The following is a 16332-nucleotide window of genomic DNA, read 5'->3' as shown; positions in this document are numbered from 1 at the left end:
ACCCCGCACATGGAGAATAATGCTATTGGGAGCCGGAAGTCTCTCTCTGGAGCTGTAAAGACCCTTCTCCCTCTCCGCCCCTTGCGAGGGACCGGAGGGAAGGGGGCGGGACAGAGGGGGCGGCACCCTCCCCAACTGATGTCAGAGCAACAGCCTCGGGCTCCGATTGGCCATGTTCCGGAGCCTCCCGGCCAATGGGAAAAGGCGCTGATTTGGCGCCTTCCTTTAAGCAGCTCCTTCTTCTCGTCTCAGGTCGAGTTTTGTCGCCATTGTTGTTTTCCAGTTCGGAGCTGCTTCGCTGGCCGGTCATGTTCCTGACGGACTTTCGAAAGGAGTTTTACGAGGTGGTCGTCAGCCAGGTAAGGCGGGAGAGCTCTTCTTCCTGGCGGGGCTGTCGCGAAAGTTGGCGCCCATAGGCCTTCCTCACCGGGCTGTTGTGCAAGCCTACACTGCCGGGCGGTGGAGATGGGCCTGGGGGGAGTCGAAGGATTTCCCCTCTCAGTGTCTGGAGGAGGACGGGGGCGACGCCAGAGCCGTGGCTGAACAGGATGGGGGTTGTAATCCACGGCGTTGTGAAGCTTTGCACCGATAGGCCTACCTGATCTGGGTAATGTGCACTGCTGGGACGGGTGTGGAGTTGGGCCTGGACAGCTTCTGAGGGTTTCTCCTTCAGCGTTTGCGGGGGGCGGTGAGGAAGCCAGATGCATGGCTGGGGAGGATGGGTGTGGTAATCCAGCTTCGTGCCAACAGATTGGGTTGTTGTATGGACCTACACGGCTGGGATGATGCAAATGGACTTGGACAGAGTCTGAGTATTTGTCTGGGGGGGAAGGTTTGGTGGTTGGGGAGGATGGGTATTGTAATCCAGCATTAAAAAGCTTTGCATCAATAGGCTGACCCGGTGGGGCTGTTGTTCAGGCCTCCCTTGCTGGGGTGGTAGAGCTGGCCTGGGGTTTTCCCTCTCAGGGTTTCAGGGACTGGTGGCTGGGGAGGATGGCCACTGTAATTCCTCTTGTTAGAGAAGGGTGAACGAGATCCCATGGGACGGGCCAAACCTCTGAAATGGGAGAAAATGTTTCAGAACTGGCTTTATGGAAGGAAGACCCCTTGAAATTGAGGAAGTGAAGTTGGAGATGGATTAAAAGATAGTAGCCTGGGATCTGCTGCTCCTAACTATGAAAGCGAAATAAACAAACTATTAGATGTTAACTAAAATATATATTTTCTTATAGCGTGTGCTGCTTCTTGTCGCTTCAGATATAGATGCGTTATGCGCTTGTAAAATCCTCCAGGTAGGTCTTTCCTTCAAGTACTTTTAATGTGCAATGGGACAAAACAACTGTAAATAGACGCGCAATGAATATTATTTCCAAACAAATGAATACAGTTCTAGTACCCTTCCCGCAAGGCAATTAGTTGGCAGTGGCACATGGGCGAGGTGATTGAGAGGGTCAGCTTTGTTTTCTAAAGAAAACTTTAGATGATTCTCATTTACAGTTACCTCCAAATATGTCCCAGTTCGTTCCTATATAAAGTGCTTTCAGGATGGTCTTTGTAATGATGAATGAATAATGTATAGATATGTAAAACTGTCTCTGTGGAACAAGTTTATAGAAAGAGAAAAGAAAAAATGCTGACTGTAGTGTAGATGATTTGTTATCTTAAATGTGGTAAAAGGGCATGTAGTAAAAAGACATTGATACAAAAATTAACAGACTGTTAAACAGCATGAGTCATTAATCAAGCTCTATAGTTGTAACTTGTTTGTTTTTAAATTTAATTTTGTATAACTGTATGTGATAAATATACAAAAAAGCTCAAAAAACTTTCTTGGAAGCTGCTGTTGCTATGCTCAGTGTACCTATTAGCCTTTGCTCTAAAATCTAGTTTTCATTTTTCTTCAGGCTTTATTTCAGTGTGATCATGTGCAATATACATTAGTCCCGGTATCTGGATGGCAAGAACTGGAAACTGCATTTCTTGAACATAAAGATCAGGTAAAGAAAGGGGATTGAATACAATCTCTTTATCTTGCAAAACAGAGTTACATATTTGGTTATGAAATCGTATTATGCTAAATGGACCTTATTCCCAAATAGCTTATATAAGATTTTTTTTAATTGCAATTTTTAAATTTTTCTTGAGGAATAATTGCTTTTTATATGTTAAACTCTTATAGTTTTATTTATTTATTTTTTAGTCATTTTTCATGAGATGGGCAGCCATGTAATTTTGATGAATAAATTAAAAATAAGATTGCAATAATAAAGCCAGTTTTCCTGTGGGCATAGGCATGTGCTGAAATTGGTGGTAAGGCCATATGGCTATGTAAATCTTTGGTATGTCTAGTTTAAGTGTTGTCTACCATGACTTGGAAGATTTCTTCAGAGTTTGTGACAAAGAATAGCCTGGAAATGCCAGCATTTGCGCACACAAAGTCCCAAGATCAAAGTGTGTGCTGTATCATTGCTAAAGTCCAATTTAATGTGTAGCACTTAAAGCATTGTATTAGGAGATACAAGTCTCCACTTGATCCCCAAATTCACTGGTGACAGTCCATCTTATCTCACAGGATTGTTAGTACTGGAATAATTATTTTATATGGCAGGGGGAGTATGGTTCCAAGAGTTTAGCTACTCTGGATATTAAATGGCCTTTCATGCACATTAAGTCTACTTCCATAATTTAGTTGCTTTTATTTACAGTTCCAGTATTTTGTTCTCATAAACTGTGGTGCCAACATTGACCTGCTGGATATTCTTCAACCTGAAGACGATGCTGTTTTCTTTGTTTGTGATACTCATAGACCTATCAATGTAGTGAATGTTTATAATGAGACACAAGTAAGTTCTCCTTTTTGAGAAAATATAAGATATTGCCATGATAGATGAGGTCCAGTTTCCTGGGGTTTGTTCTTACAATGTTAGGTCACTCTACATGATTGTGGAGATCCCTGAGTTCATGGGCACTGTGCTATATCTCTAACTCAGTGTTTCTCAACCTTATGTGCGGACTTCATCTCCCATGGCTGCCTGGGGAATTCTGGGAAATGAAGTCCACACATCTTAAAGTTGCCAAGGTTGAGAAACATTGCTCTAACTCATCTGAGCAGAGTGGTTGGGCTGGGGACACTCACTTTTTACTGAATCAATTACTGGAAAGTTACAGTCTCCCTTTGTGTTCTGTTCAGCTATAATATGTTAGGAATTCCAAACCAGTCTTCAACAGACAGTTATGTTTTGTTTAGACTCAAGACTGTCTCCTGTCTGTTTTGGGGATGTTTTTCATTATTGTCCTCAAACAGCAGCAAAAAACAGCAGAGGGCCTTGATTACCACCTATTTTGTTGTTAATCTTGTGCAATTGATGATACAATGTTTTGATATCTTCCTAATCTTTCAGCTCCTTCCAAGGCATTGCTTCTATCCAAAATCAGTGATCTGTTTGCCAATGACAGGCATCCAACTGAAGGAAGGGTGGGGGTGAAAATTTGTAGTATAAATTTTAAATTTAGTATAGTGTAAAATATTTTTTTGTGTAGTATAAAATTTCCCCTAATCCATAAGAAAAATTCTATCTGCTTCACTTTTTGTCTTTTACTGAGGTCATTACTCGGTTTTAAAATTATTTCAATTTTACTAGATTAAACTCTTAGTCAAGCAAGATGATGACCTCGAAATTCCTGCCTATGATGATATTTTCAGGGAGGAGGAAGAGGAGGATTCTGGGAATGAAAGCGATGGATCAGAGCCTTCAGGAAAACGTAGACGACTTGAAGAGGTTAGGCTTGAACAAGTTAAAATGATGTTTTAAAGAGAAGTCATATTTGTAAATAGATTAAAGTAATTTAATAGTGACCATGCTAAGTAAAAGAAGGTGCATCAGGGAAGTACGGTGGAACCTCGAGTTACGAATTTAATCCATTCCGTGACTCTGGTTGCAACTCGAATTGGTCGCAACACGAGGCAAATTTTCCCATAAGGTTCAATGTAATTACAGTTAATCTGTTCCGGCGTCCGCGGACCATGCATCGGGGGTGGAAAAATGGCCGCGGACCACGCGGCAGGGGCGGAAAAATGGCCGCGGACCACGCGGCAGGGGCGGAAAAATGGCCGCGGACCACGTGGCAGGGGCGGAAAAATGGCCGCGGACCACGCGGCAGGGGTGGAAAATGGCTGTGGATCCGGTTCGTAAGTCGAGGCGAGTTCGCAAGTCGAGGTAAATTTTTGGGGCCGGAGCTGGTCGTATCTCGAAAAATTCATAAGTAGGGGCGTTTGTAACTAGAGGTACCACTGTATATGAATCTGCTTCAGGGAGTGAGTGGTGATTTTTTTTAACATATTTGCTCCTTTGTTTTGGTCTTGTGGCTATATTGGATCATTTGAAACTAACTTTCATGTCATAATCCTTACTTTTTAAAGCAAGTGTTTTTCTAAGTTAAAATTGTTTTAATGTTAAATGTTACATTGTTGTCAACCGTGATATTGAACTGATAATATTTATTTTTAAAGTGTTTTGCCTAGGCATTGATCTAAACTAAGGCAGCCGCTAATGATTCCAATAACTATTTGAAAGTATTTCAATGTAGCATCTTTTCAAAATGTTAGATTAGCGTTTTGTATCAAAAATTCAAGCACATCATAAATTCCAGTTTTTTTAACATGCTTCTTTGAGAGTGCTGGGGATTTTTTTCTCTTTCTTACATATACATAAAGGAATATTTCTGGCTTCTGCTTTGCCATCTCTTTTCAGTTCAGCCTAGTATAACCCCGATCAATTTTGTGCTGGACCACATACTGAAAAGGTTAGATGAATAAACACACTGACATTAGGTCATGTTTTAATACAAAATTTGGACCTAAATGGGATTCCTTGATGGAGGGTAGGTTAAAACAAGGTACATTCTATTCTCAAGTTTTCTTTACAATCTTGTCTGTTTGAGCACAGGAATGTAATTGTTTATCCTAATCTTGGTATAGGAATTGGTGGAAAGAACAATGAAAAGACGTGAAAGAAGAGAGTGGGAGGCACGCAGGTATGTGTCCCAAGCTATCTGCTCATTAGATACTTCTGTTTATGATGATAGCAGGAAAGCAATGGCTGATTTTTTTTCCTGTTATTTAGGCAAGAAATTCTTTTTGACTATGAACAGTACGAATATCACGGGACATCAGTATGTATTAAATCTCCTCTTCCCATGATTGCTCTTTTTTTTTTAGTGAAGGGTTTATTGCATGGTTAAAAAAGGTTAATAATGTTGGATGTCTTAATTTCTATAAAGCAAACGTAAAGGCTCCATACTATCTTCTGTGGGAATCCTCCTGCCTTTTGAACAGCTCCTATGTTCTAAAACGTTTCCAAATGTTAAATTAAAATTTTAGCTTGTTTCAGGTCCTTTTATTATGAGCTATAGAAAAAGATGACACTGGGGTGATGCATAGTGCAGAATTTACTTTCTTGGCTTTGGAATGTGGCCCTGAAAAATTTTGCTTTCCTGGAGGTTCCAAACAGTTTCTATTTGCGCTGATTACTTCATAATTTTCCTCTTGTAGTCTGCCATGATGATGTTTGATTTGGCATGGATAATGTCCAAAGACTTGAACGACATGCTATGGTAGGTAGTCTTGTTTGTGACATTGCTAATTTGAATTCCAAAGCTCCTTTCCCCCTTCCTGAAAATGTATTGTTTTAATGAAGAAAAAGAAGAATGAAGTTATAAAGATGTCTGCATAGGCACAGTGAATGGTTCTAACTACGTGTTAGTTCGTATTTACTAATGCAGATGCTTTGCATATAGAAAGCTTCAGGTTCACTCCGTAGAATTTTCAGAGAACCAAAATGAAAAAGGAAAAAAAAGGAGAGGTTTTTCCAGTTGGAATGAAGAATTCTGTCTAGCCTATCAAATAAAGTAACTTCATATGCTCAGCTGGACAAGGGAGACAGTTGTTTTGTGGATATGACTTAGATGCCCTGAAGCTTACTATTTGAAATAGTTAAACTTCCTGAGAAACCCCTGCATAGTATTCTGTCACTCTACAGGAAGAGAGAATATGTGCAATTCTTGATTCTTTTTCTTTTTTTAAGGTGGGCTATTGTTGGACTAACAGACCAGTGGGTCCAAGACAAAATCACTCAGTAAGTGAAGAGTTGATGCCTCCTTTAAATAATTAACTCCTCGGACCTCCCAGAAAGTTACACTGTATTTAAAATAATATAAGAAGTGAACCCATTGATTTCCTTAATTATAATGAATTAAGGATCTAGAGAGCCACCTCTTAAACTCTGCTTGTGTGCTTGCTTACAGAACGAAGTATGACTGGAGAATCTTTGTTACATGGAGCACATACTAGGCTTGCTAAGATGCTACACGTAGGGAGACAGGACAGTCATTTCTTTAAGATGCCCAAAAGTGCATGCATATTGTTAACAAAGCATTCCTGGTAGTTTTTTTCCCACCACATTTTATCTCTCCAGTATAAGAAGGCTTCAGTCTTGCCAGATGTACCTGTGTTTTACAGATCCCTGAGGCCTATGACCCTGGGGTAACTTAATAAATCAGAGGACAAATGCAGATAGAATTAAGGAACAATTATGCACAAGCTTGAGCCAGTAATGCATTCAGTGTTGTCAATTAACTCATTCCTAACTTTATCCCAGAAAAGGTTTTCATTTTCTGAACTCCAATGTGGATAAAAGGGTGGGAGAGGTACTGCTATCATCAATCAATAATATTTTGCCTTTTTTTCTTTATTGGAAGAATGAAATATGTCACAGACATTGGGACTCTCCAGCGTCATGTCACTCGGCATAACCATCGCAATGGGGATGAAGATAACTCCCTTTCTATCGACTGCATGAGAATAGCCTTTGAGTATGAGTATCCTTCTAAAGGATGATGGAAACACAATTATTCAGGACTTCAGTTACAACTTGGCACAAATTGAATTTTCACTGTGAAATCATTGGCTCAGATCACTCATAATGGGGCCACTTCTCCCAACCCCAATCCTTGCAACTTTTGAGTGTGTGACCTTATGTCTTCTGTCTCCCCGTCCATCTTCTCTGGCATTCCAGGTTTCCAAATCTGGTCCTAGTTTTTAAGCAGTATTTAACAGAGTCTCTTGGTTCCAACATCATTGCTAACTGTGGCTTAAGAAACCAAAATAACACCCCTGCATTCACAGAGAATGGGATAGGGCGAAAGCACACTTCAGTTCATCACTTGATCATATAGCAACAGATTATGAACAAGAAAAAAATGCGGTTCAGAATATTTTAAAGGGAGCTGTGAAAATGTTCCAAATATCAACCCCATGCCCTCTGAAAGGCTTTGAATAACCCTTGCATTTAATAAAGATTACTTACTTACTTAATAATGGTAAAATCCATGAGCAGGCTGTCAATATTTTCTAGCAGTATTAAAAAACCTTGGTGGGTAACCTGCAAAAGGCATCCTAATCACAGTGATTTATGGAGAAGGAAATAATAGAAGAGGGGAAATAAGCATTGCGATCCCAATCATAATGATTTATACATATTTTTCCTAATTCTTGATGGCCTTAGCTTGTGCCTTGCGCTTTATCAGCACTGGTCTCTGTACGAAAGCCTCTGCAATACTTGTTACACCTCTGCCAGCTTCAAGCTTTGGTCCGTTCAAGGCCAGAAGAGACTGCAGGAATTCCTGGCTGATATGGGGTGAGTTAATCAGGAGACTTTAAAAGGAAAAATTCCAAATCCTAATGATTAGGACATCTTTGGATGGCTGTGGGTGGTAGCATTGAAGAAACTAAGAGCACAGGTAGTGTGGTCTGTAATGCTGGAGTAGAAACAAGTTGCTAAGATTGTACAAGTTGCACCTGGATATCTAGAGCGTCTGTTCTTTCACAACCTCTGTACGTTGAAGATTCCAGATTCATTTCTGGGGAGGACTAGGAAGAAAACATCTGGAATCCTAGAGAATCCCTACCATTGGTCAGTAGAGAATACAGAGACAGTGATCTGAATGTGACTAAGATAGTTTTCAATATTCAATAAAGACATCATTATGAGAAACTAGCAATACTTAGCGGATAAACATGAAGAGATTAGCTTCAAGTGACTTAGTTCTGTGTGTCAGAGGAATCTTCTTTTGGAAAGTGCTCCTGCTAGCATTCCCCATACACTTAATTCCTTGCTTTGTTTTGTTATTAAGGTTGCCTCTAAAGCAAGTCAAGCAGAAATTTCATTCCATGGACATGTCCTTGAAAGAGAATCTTCGGGAGATGATTGAAGAATCTGCAAATAAGTTTGGGTAAGACACTTTTTTTTTTAATTATGCAGAATTCTGAATTGACTTTCTTTTTGCTGGAGTGTGATGACCTAAGGGAGCCCTAAGTGAAAAACAGCACCCTACTCTTGAAATAAAACCATGTTTTTTGTAAATTCCTAGCCACTGAACAGTTCTATCTACAGGCATACTGTGATATTAATCCTGTAGCACGTGATTTTGTTGCCTATTATATCACACAGGTTATTTTGTTAACATTCATGTCATACCGTTTTTTCCCTGAGGAATTCATTGTAGCCTGTCTATAATATGAGAATAACAAAGAGTGCACTTACAGGTTTGTTTTAGTAATTATTGAATGGAAAGAAGAAATCCTTTAGGCTATTAAGGAAAGATCATTATATATCTATATTGTACTGCAGTCAAAGGAGGCCTTTGGCAGTTGATCAAAAAGAACCCTAATGCTGCGGAAAGAATGACAGGAATGCTAAATTTGTAAATATAAGCCATAATATGTTCAGAAAATTGTGTAAAAAGTTCAGAGTGATGGTTTTTATTCTTAAGTTCTAACCAGTTCATCAAACATGCAAGGTCCTTTGAGGCTCTTTCTATGCTCACGTGAAAGTTAGTTCTATGGGAAGATACTTCTGAGTCAGTATGAATAGGACAGCACTGTTAAATTTATAGTGGTTTCAGCTATTATGGCACAGTGAATTTTGATGATGAGGCTACAATAGTAGAGTTTTTTTTAAACAAAATGTTTTAACATCTCCATTGATTCCCTTTTGTTTTTCAGAATGAAGGATCTAAGAGTACAAACCTTCAGTGTCCATTTTGGTTTTAAAAATAAGTTTCTAGCCAGTGATGTTGTGTATGCCACTGCAGCTTTAATGGAGAACGTGGAAAAGGATGAGAACAAAACTGATAATTTTATCAAGGCTTTGGATAGTCTTTCCAGGTAATGAACATTTTTTCCCCTTATAATCCTAACCTATGTTGAAGAAGCCAGGTTGGGAAACACTGCTATAGGGCAGCAGTTGGGCTGGGGTGGGGGGCTGTAGAATACATGAAATAGTTTTTAGAGGGGCAAGAGCTTTAGTGGGCAGGATTGGATCACAACAGTGGTCTAGGCTAGGATGTTCTGTAGATGATTCTTTGGTTGCAGAGGGAATTGTAAGTTTCCTTGATTCTTAGAAGGACTTTTACCTATTTCAGGGCTTCTCCTACAATGCTTTATGCTTCCTATTTTGAAATGGCAGAAAACTGTCACCACCAAAAAGGTGGAGTGGGGGATCTCAGAAGGCTGGATGTGCCTCAGGTTACCCATCTTTTGCCACCCATTGATACTAAGGAGTTGTAAATACTGTCCAGTTAACAAGCTACTGATGTTTGTTATTGACAAGTCTTTGCACTAAGTTGATAGTAAGGAACATTTCCTAAAGAATACTATGAATTGGCTGGTGTGGGTCTTCCGGGCTGTGTGGCCGTGTTCTGGAAGTTTTGTTTCCTAATGTTTCGCCAGCATCTGTGACCGGCATCTTCAGAGGGCAGGAGCACAGACTCGTATTCCGGCCGTGAAAGCCTTCAACAATACACAATACTATGAATTACTTTCCTTCTGTGTAAAAGCAGCTTCTTTATTCTGATTCTTCTTCCAGGAGTAATCTGGACCAGTTGCTTCAAGGGCTGCAGCTGGCCAAAAAACAGCTCTGTGCTATCCAGCAGACTGTGGCCAGCTGCATCTGCACCAATCTTGTGATCAATCAGGGACCGTTCCTGTATTGCTACCTCATGGAGGTGAATATTGGCATGCACTCACTCATTTCTCCTTTCCATTCTATTCTTCAGAACCCATGAACTGACATGTCAAATCAAGCCAGAGTTTTGAAGTCTGAACAGTTTAGCTTAGCATCATGTAGGCTCAATCTTTTTATCACTGGAGCCATACTTGGGTAGAGTGAAGATGCAAAATAATTGCAGTCCTTTTTTTTCCCTTAGATTTTTGAAGGATTTTTTTTAAAACCTGCTTTAGTGTTTATGGTGCATATTTTCCCCAGTTAGCGCATAGTAAACAGTCCTTCTCTGAAGGCCAAATGTAGAGAAGCTGTTAAAGAAGTGAACAGGGGCAAAGATATCTGGTCTTAGATGCCCAGTGCTTTATCCAGTTTGACTGATTTGGGCAACTTGGAAGAAAGCACTGTTTTCTTGCCTTTGGGAAGAAGAAGTTAGGATAACACTAACATCTACAGATAGTCCTCGCTTAACAACCACAATAGGGACTGGAAAATTTGTTGTTAAGCAGGGCAGTCGTTAAGAGAAGCATCACGTGACCACACCTGATCTTATGACCTTTTTTGCAGCAGTCTTTAAGCAAATCATGCGGTTTCCCATTGATTTTGCTTGCCAGAATCAATGGTTGAAGGCTGGGAAGGTGGCACATGGCGATCACATGACCCGAGGATGCTGTAACCATTGTGAGTGCGAGCTGGTTGCCAAGCACCCAAATCATGATCACATGACCATGTGGGCACTGCGATGGTCATAAGTGTGAGGGCTGGTCATAAGTAAAGTTTTCATCGCTGTTGTAGCTTCAGATGGTCACTAAGTGCATGGTTGTTAAGCAAGGACTACTTGTAGCTGTGATCTAGGAGTAGGTCTGAGTTTGCACAGCTGTTTGCCAGGACTCTGTTTTTCTTAACAGCAGTTCTGCACATTGACCAGAGTGTGTTGGGGAGAGATATAATATTTATATTGCTAAGATGTCTTTCTGCTCTGACATATACTTAGGGGTGGTTGCTGTATATTTTTTTATTTAGTTATAAGTATTTTCTTTTTCAGGGTACCCCAGATGTGAAATTATTCTCCAGGCCAGTATCATTATGTCTGCTCACCAAGGGCTTGCTCAGATCCTTTGTTTGTTCTGTAAGTAAGCTATTAATTTACAACGTATCTGCTGTCAGGAGCTTTGTTTTGAACCATGACATTTAAGCTATATTAAACAAAAAATACCCCGAATGTTGCCCAAACTAGGTATGACTCACGCACCATAACATTTGCTGTAAAAATAGCATAACTGTTTTTCTTAACACACACACACTGTTTTTAAAAGAGGGAGTTGCCTTGAGATTGCATAAGGTTTGGGAGAAAAATTAAAAATCACATCCTATCTGATGTTGTTTCTGTAATCCCTCCCACCCCACCAATGCCATTTAAAAAGAAAATGTGCACGTTCACTGTCAGGACTGGTTTCACATCCCATCTGGTTTGGCCTTCGTTTAACTCACCCGGCTCTTTAAAATAAGCATGAAAAGCAGTGGGAGGAGAAATAAAATGCAGGACAGCTTTATTTCTAAATACGATTACCTGTGAGATGGCATCGGATTCTCTGAAAGCAGAGGAGCGTGGCAAATCTAAAGTAGTATTCTGCAAGAAGAAAAAAGGAACAGAGCATGTTTAGAGGTGTCTATAGGGGGAGGGGACTGAGAGATCTGACGATGCATTCGCGTGCATTTGTGCCATAATAACATATATACATGTCATCATTTTGTTGCTGTCGTGGCTGTTACAAATGCCGCTTCGCATACTTGAATGTATACCTCCATCCATCCTGGTGCTATAAACTGGTGCTAACATTATTTGGATAAGTACTGTGGGTGGCATTTTAAAAGTATTTTCATCTTGTATTGAACTATTTTTATTGTCGTGGGGTATGTTGATTTTTAAGAGCAAGTGAGATAAAATCTGAAACTGAACAGTGCAATACAGACTGTGAGGGTAATCAGTGGAAACAAAGTCTGTCTGGTTAAGGATGCCTAAAAGTCCAATCTTTCTCCAGCATTTTGTTGTATCTGCAATCTTTTCCAGTTAACTTTAATCCTCAAATTAGTTCTTCATCTGTATTTCAAAAAAAAACCCAACGCCCCAAACCCAGGACGTTGGCCTTACGGTTTTACCTCTGAGCTTTGTCTAATCAAGATCCCTTTCTGATTTCTAGACAAGAAACAAGCGCTGTAAATTGTTGCCCATGGTTATGGCAGCCCCCATGAACGTTGAGCAAGGGACAGTCATCATGGTTGGGACTCCACCGCACACAGAAACCTCTGACAAAAAGAAGTAAGGTTTCTGCCTGTTAATTCCTTTAGATGAGATTCTTGTAACCTACAGGAGGGTCTCTCTGATCTCAGCTTCTTCCGTTGCACTGAATATAGGCCAGCTCAGGACCTGTTAAGAGCAACTGTTTTGGTGACTGAGTGGAAACCTTGGAATGTTATGGGATATAGCATGGAGAGTAGTAATAAGTGGCAAGCGAGATCAGAAACTTGGGATGTGTAGTTGCAAGTATTTCACAAAGATGTATTTTTCCCTCTTTCTAGCTTTTTTGGGAGAGCGTTTGAAAAAGCTGCAGAAAACACCAATTCTCGGACTTTGCACAACCATTTTGACATGTCTAGTAAGTAAATTCATTGGAGCTTGCCTGCATAGTGCACATACGTATTTTTCCCTATATAGTTGGTACATGAAGCACATGATGGTAAAACTGGAGGCTAACATACAATGCCTCCCTGTATTTGTAAATCAGCTGTTATAGTTTGGCCAGTGAGACTTTCACGACACATCGCTAGCTAAGGACATATGTCTCTTGACATTCCAGGGAGTCAGTGAGCCATATGTTTTTCCAAAATATTTTTTCTTTTTAGAGATAACATCCAAGTTTCTCTCCCACCATAGCTGTTGATATATTTTTATTTATTTTTGTACTGAAAGCTTTAATGCTTAAGACCATCAGTTGATTAGTTGCATGCATGAATCAATAACTTCCTATCAGATTCTACAGACTTGTGGCCTTTCATTCTTTTCTGTGGATTGTTGATAGATTTAGCTGCAGGCCGGTCGAGTAATAACGCATCTCTAAACGAGTCTTGGACCGAGCTTAGTGTTTACTGTGATAAACTAGTTTGCATAAGCTGCTTTAAGTTCTGAATTGATTCTATAGAGTGATATCAGGCTGTTGATTATTAAGTCAGAGGTCTGAGGTCTTCTGTAGAATGTGCACTCGTATTATGCTGATGAATTATCCCTCTGACACTTATTTCCTTTATTACTTTAGTAATTGAATTGAAATTGGAAGATAGGAGCAAATTTCTGGATGCACTTATTGCTCTTTTATCCTAATGGTAAGCCGTTGAAGAATATTGGTTGTCTTGCCCCACTATGGGAGATTTTTAGAGCCACTTACCATTTTTCACATTGTATCATTGACTATATTTGAAAAGGTTTTCTCTTCTTGGTAGAAGGGAACGGATGACTTGCCATCTGTGTGTTTTATATTGTATATATGAATATGTAAATATCTTGGGTCTGCCAAAACCTTGTCTAGATTTTATATAAGCCTGTTTTAAAACAATATGAGTTTTAGTGTAACCTAATGTAATCAAATAAAATTTTAAATTTTATATCCTGATTGATATAGGACCCCTTTGTTATTTAAAGTACACTAAACATTGTTTTTTTAAAGTTGTTTTTTATCCCGCCTTTATTATTTTTATAAATAACTCAAGGTGGTGAACATACCTAATACTCCTTCCTCCCCCTATTTTCCCCACAACAACAACCCTGTGAGGTGAGTTGGAATGAGAGAAAGTGACTGGCCTAAAGTCACCCAGACGGCTTTCATGCCTAAAGTGGGACTAGAACTCATAATCTCCTGGTTTCTAGCCTGATGCCTTAACCACTAGACCTAATTGTGGCTAAGTTCACACATTTGCTTTTTTTTTTTTATCTGTAGCTCAGCATCTTGTGAACTATTGTAGCTTGTAAACCATAGTTTTCAACCAAATTTATTGCCTGAACTCAGCCACTTGGTATATTATATTATACCATATTGAATATATTATATTCATGGCTTTCATGATGTGCAAACCAAGTTTGCATCCTGTCTGATTAACTGCATTGGGTTATTACTTTACTTTTAAGTTCCTCTTTTCCTTACGGATTTAGCTAGATCTGAGGCAAAAACAGATGGCGTTCACAGAAACAGTGGCCGGATTTGCACCACATGCTAAGTTCTAAATTAGCCACTAGTTTGGCCTAGTATAATATGCAAACTCTGCCACTTTGTATTTTACCAACCACAATTGGGACCGGCAACTCCATTGCTAAGCAGTGCGGCTGTTAAGTGAAATGTCATGTGACCACTCTGACTTACAACATCCATTCCAGCTGCAGTTGTTAAGTGAATCACTGCAGGTGATTAAGCATGATGTCACATGACCGTGACTTGCAGCTTCCTGCCAACTTCCCCATTGGTTTTGCTTGTTGGGAGCTGGCTGTGAAGGTCCCAAATGGTGATCACATTACCATGGGGACGTTGCAATGGCTGCAACTTCAAGGACTGGTTGTAAGTCTCCTTTTTCAGCACTGTCGTAACTTTGAATGGTCGCTGAACAAGTGGTCGGTAGGTGAGGACTACCTGTATATGCTTTCTGTCAATCTTTAAGATGCCACTACAATATTGTAGCTCTTTATCACAACGAAGCAACCCTGCTACCTTTCAGGGATCTCAAAGGCAAGGATGGCCAAAAACAGGTATTTCAGGACCTCGGACAGAGCCCAGGGAGTCAATGCAATGAGTAAAGCTCCTCTCTCTGAAGAATAATTTCTGTGCTCCTGATTATCCCTTTCCAGCTCCACCTTCCTTCTAGCTTACTCAGTTGGTTGAGTAAGCCACAACTGACTGTGTTCAGCTATCTTGCTAAGTCAAAACCAGGCTACCGGATAGTTTAGCACAGCGTGCGAGCCCGCCTACTGAGTGGCCTAATTTATTTGGTTGGCGTGCTTCTGCAGACTTACCCATTGAGGTTTATTCAATGAATAATTAGTGAACAAATAGATTAGTGCAATGTATGCATTCAGTCAGTGGCTCGGTTCACCCACTGCACTAAACCGAAACCAAACCAACCGCACGATGGCTTGGGTCTTGTCTTTTTGTTCCTAAAAAACAGTGAACGTGTTGACAATGTTTCTTTCTTTCTTTTAAAAAATCTGTGTCTTGCCCATAATCTTATGCCCATGCCACATGCCTTGAAGAGAGCGGGTTCCAAATCTTGTAAGCTGTTGCTTCCTCAAGCAGCCCTCGTACTGGCAAGATATCAAGATAGCAGAGCCCTCTAGTGGACGCTGGAAAGCAAACGTTCTGTCTCGGAGGATACTGGGGAAACTGTGTGCGATAGACACGGCAACCCAGAAAGTCCAATCATTCCCCTGAGGACTCCATCATTTTATTCATCCATTTTTCATTCAAAACACTGAGAAAAATTCTTTGGCTATTTTTGTTTAGATTGCCCTTAAACGTTGCTTTAAAATTACTTGGATTTCCTATATAGCCATCAGAAAAATGAAGTTTCCAGGGTCTTTCTTTCACCGGTCATACTTATTATGGGAATGAATCTTTTTGGTAACTTTCCACGCTGTCCTCCCCTCTTTCTCTTTACCGTACTTAATGCAATAACTTGTTTCTACTTATTTTCTTGTAATTATGCTGCTTCAGTAAGGTTTTAGCTCCTCATTCATTTCAGACACCTAATATCTCTGCAAGAGGGATTATTGCTATAATGAATCCCTGTTCTTATTACCTTTTATATTTAAATTTCTCCAGGCAAGAATACTTTGTAGTATATAAAAGACTTATCTTTACTATGTCTAGACATTCTTATCCGGTGCTCTGCAGACCATCTGATATAAAGGATTTCTGGCTTCTTCTATCTAAGCTAAGGAGTCATGGTTGGGCTTTCTTTCTTTTAATTATGACTACAGTGTTTACAGTTGCTTCATCGATAGCAAGGTCTACCAGCTGAAATTCCAAGAGGAATCACCACCCTTTTACTATGGGATCTCAGTCCTGTTCTGCAGAATTCTCTTTGTAGCAAATAACCAGGTCCCTGTAGTATGTGTGGAATTTTAAAGACTACAAAGGAAGGACAAGTCACACTTCTTTTCAGAGGGGGGTGGAGTAGAGGAGGCTGCATAATAGAAATAGGTGAATCAGAGATTGTCCCTTCTACTCTGCCT

The 16332-nt window shown here is 40.1% G+C and overlaps 1 protein-coding gene across 1 annotated transcript; it reads left to right on the top strand.

The window, feature by feature from the left end:
* Positions 1-240: 240 nt before the first annotated feature.
* CDC45 (cell division cycle 45) lies at positions 241-13700 on the top strand. The gene is made up of 18 exons (XM_025177696.2): positions 241-359; positions 1233-1292; positions 1905-1997; positions 2706-2843; positions 3642-3779; positions 4979-5034; positions 5124-5172; positions 5552-5613; positions 6084-6134; positions 6757-6876; positions 7563-7694; positions 8191-8289; positions 9062-9223; positions 9924-10062; positions 11104-11187; positions 12260-12378; positions 12639-12715; positions 13373-13700. The coding sequence occupies exons 1-18, from the start codon at positions 309-311 to the stop codon at positions 13435-13437; spliced, it is 1695 nt and encodes a 564-aa protein (XP_025033464.1). The 5' UTR covers positions 241-308; the 3' UTR covers positions 13438-13700.
* Positions 13701-16332: the final 2632 nt, after the last annotated feature.

The sequence above is a fragment of the Python bivittatus genome, unplaced genomic scaffold, assembly GCF_059951505.1.
Source record: "Python bivittatus isolate LINGU-HERP-01145 unplaced genomic scaffold, Pbiv_v1 ctg000100_np1212, whole genome shotgun sequence".
Classification (NCBI taxonomy): domain Eukaryota; kingdom Metazoa; phylum Chordata; class Lepidosauria; order Squamata; family Pythonidae; genus Python; species Python bivittatus.
This window is presented reverse-complemented; position numbering and strand designations above follow the sequence as displayed.

Coding starts and splice junctions, on each gene's coding strand:
- CDC45 (XM_025177696.2), top strand. CDS start 309: ATGTTCCTGACGGACTTTCGAAAGGAGTTTTACGAGGTGGTCGTCAGC. Junction 1,998..2,705: donor TTCTTGAACATAAAGATCAG/GTAAAGAAAGGG, acceptor TTTTATTTACAG/TTCCAGTATTTTGTTCTCAT. Junction 5,173..5,551: donor ACGAATATCACGGGACATCA/GTATGTATTAAA, acceptor TTCCTCTTGTAG/TCTGCCATGATGATGTTTGA.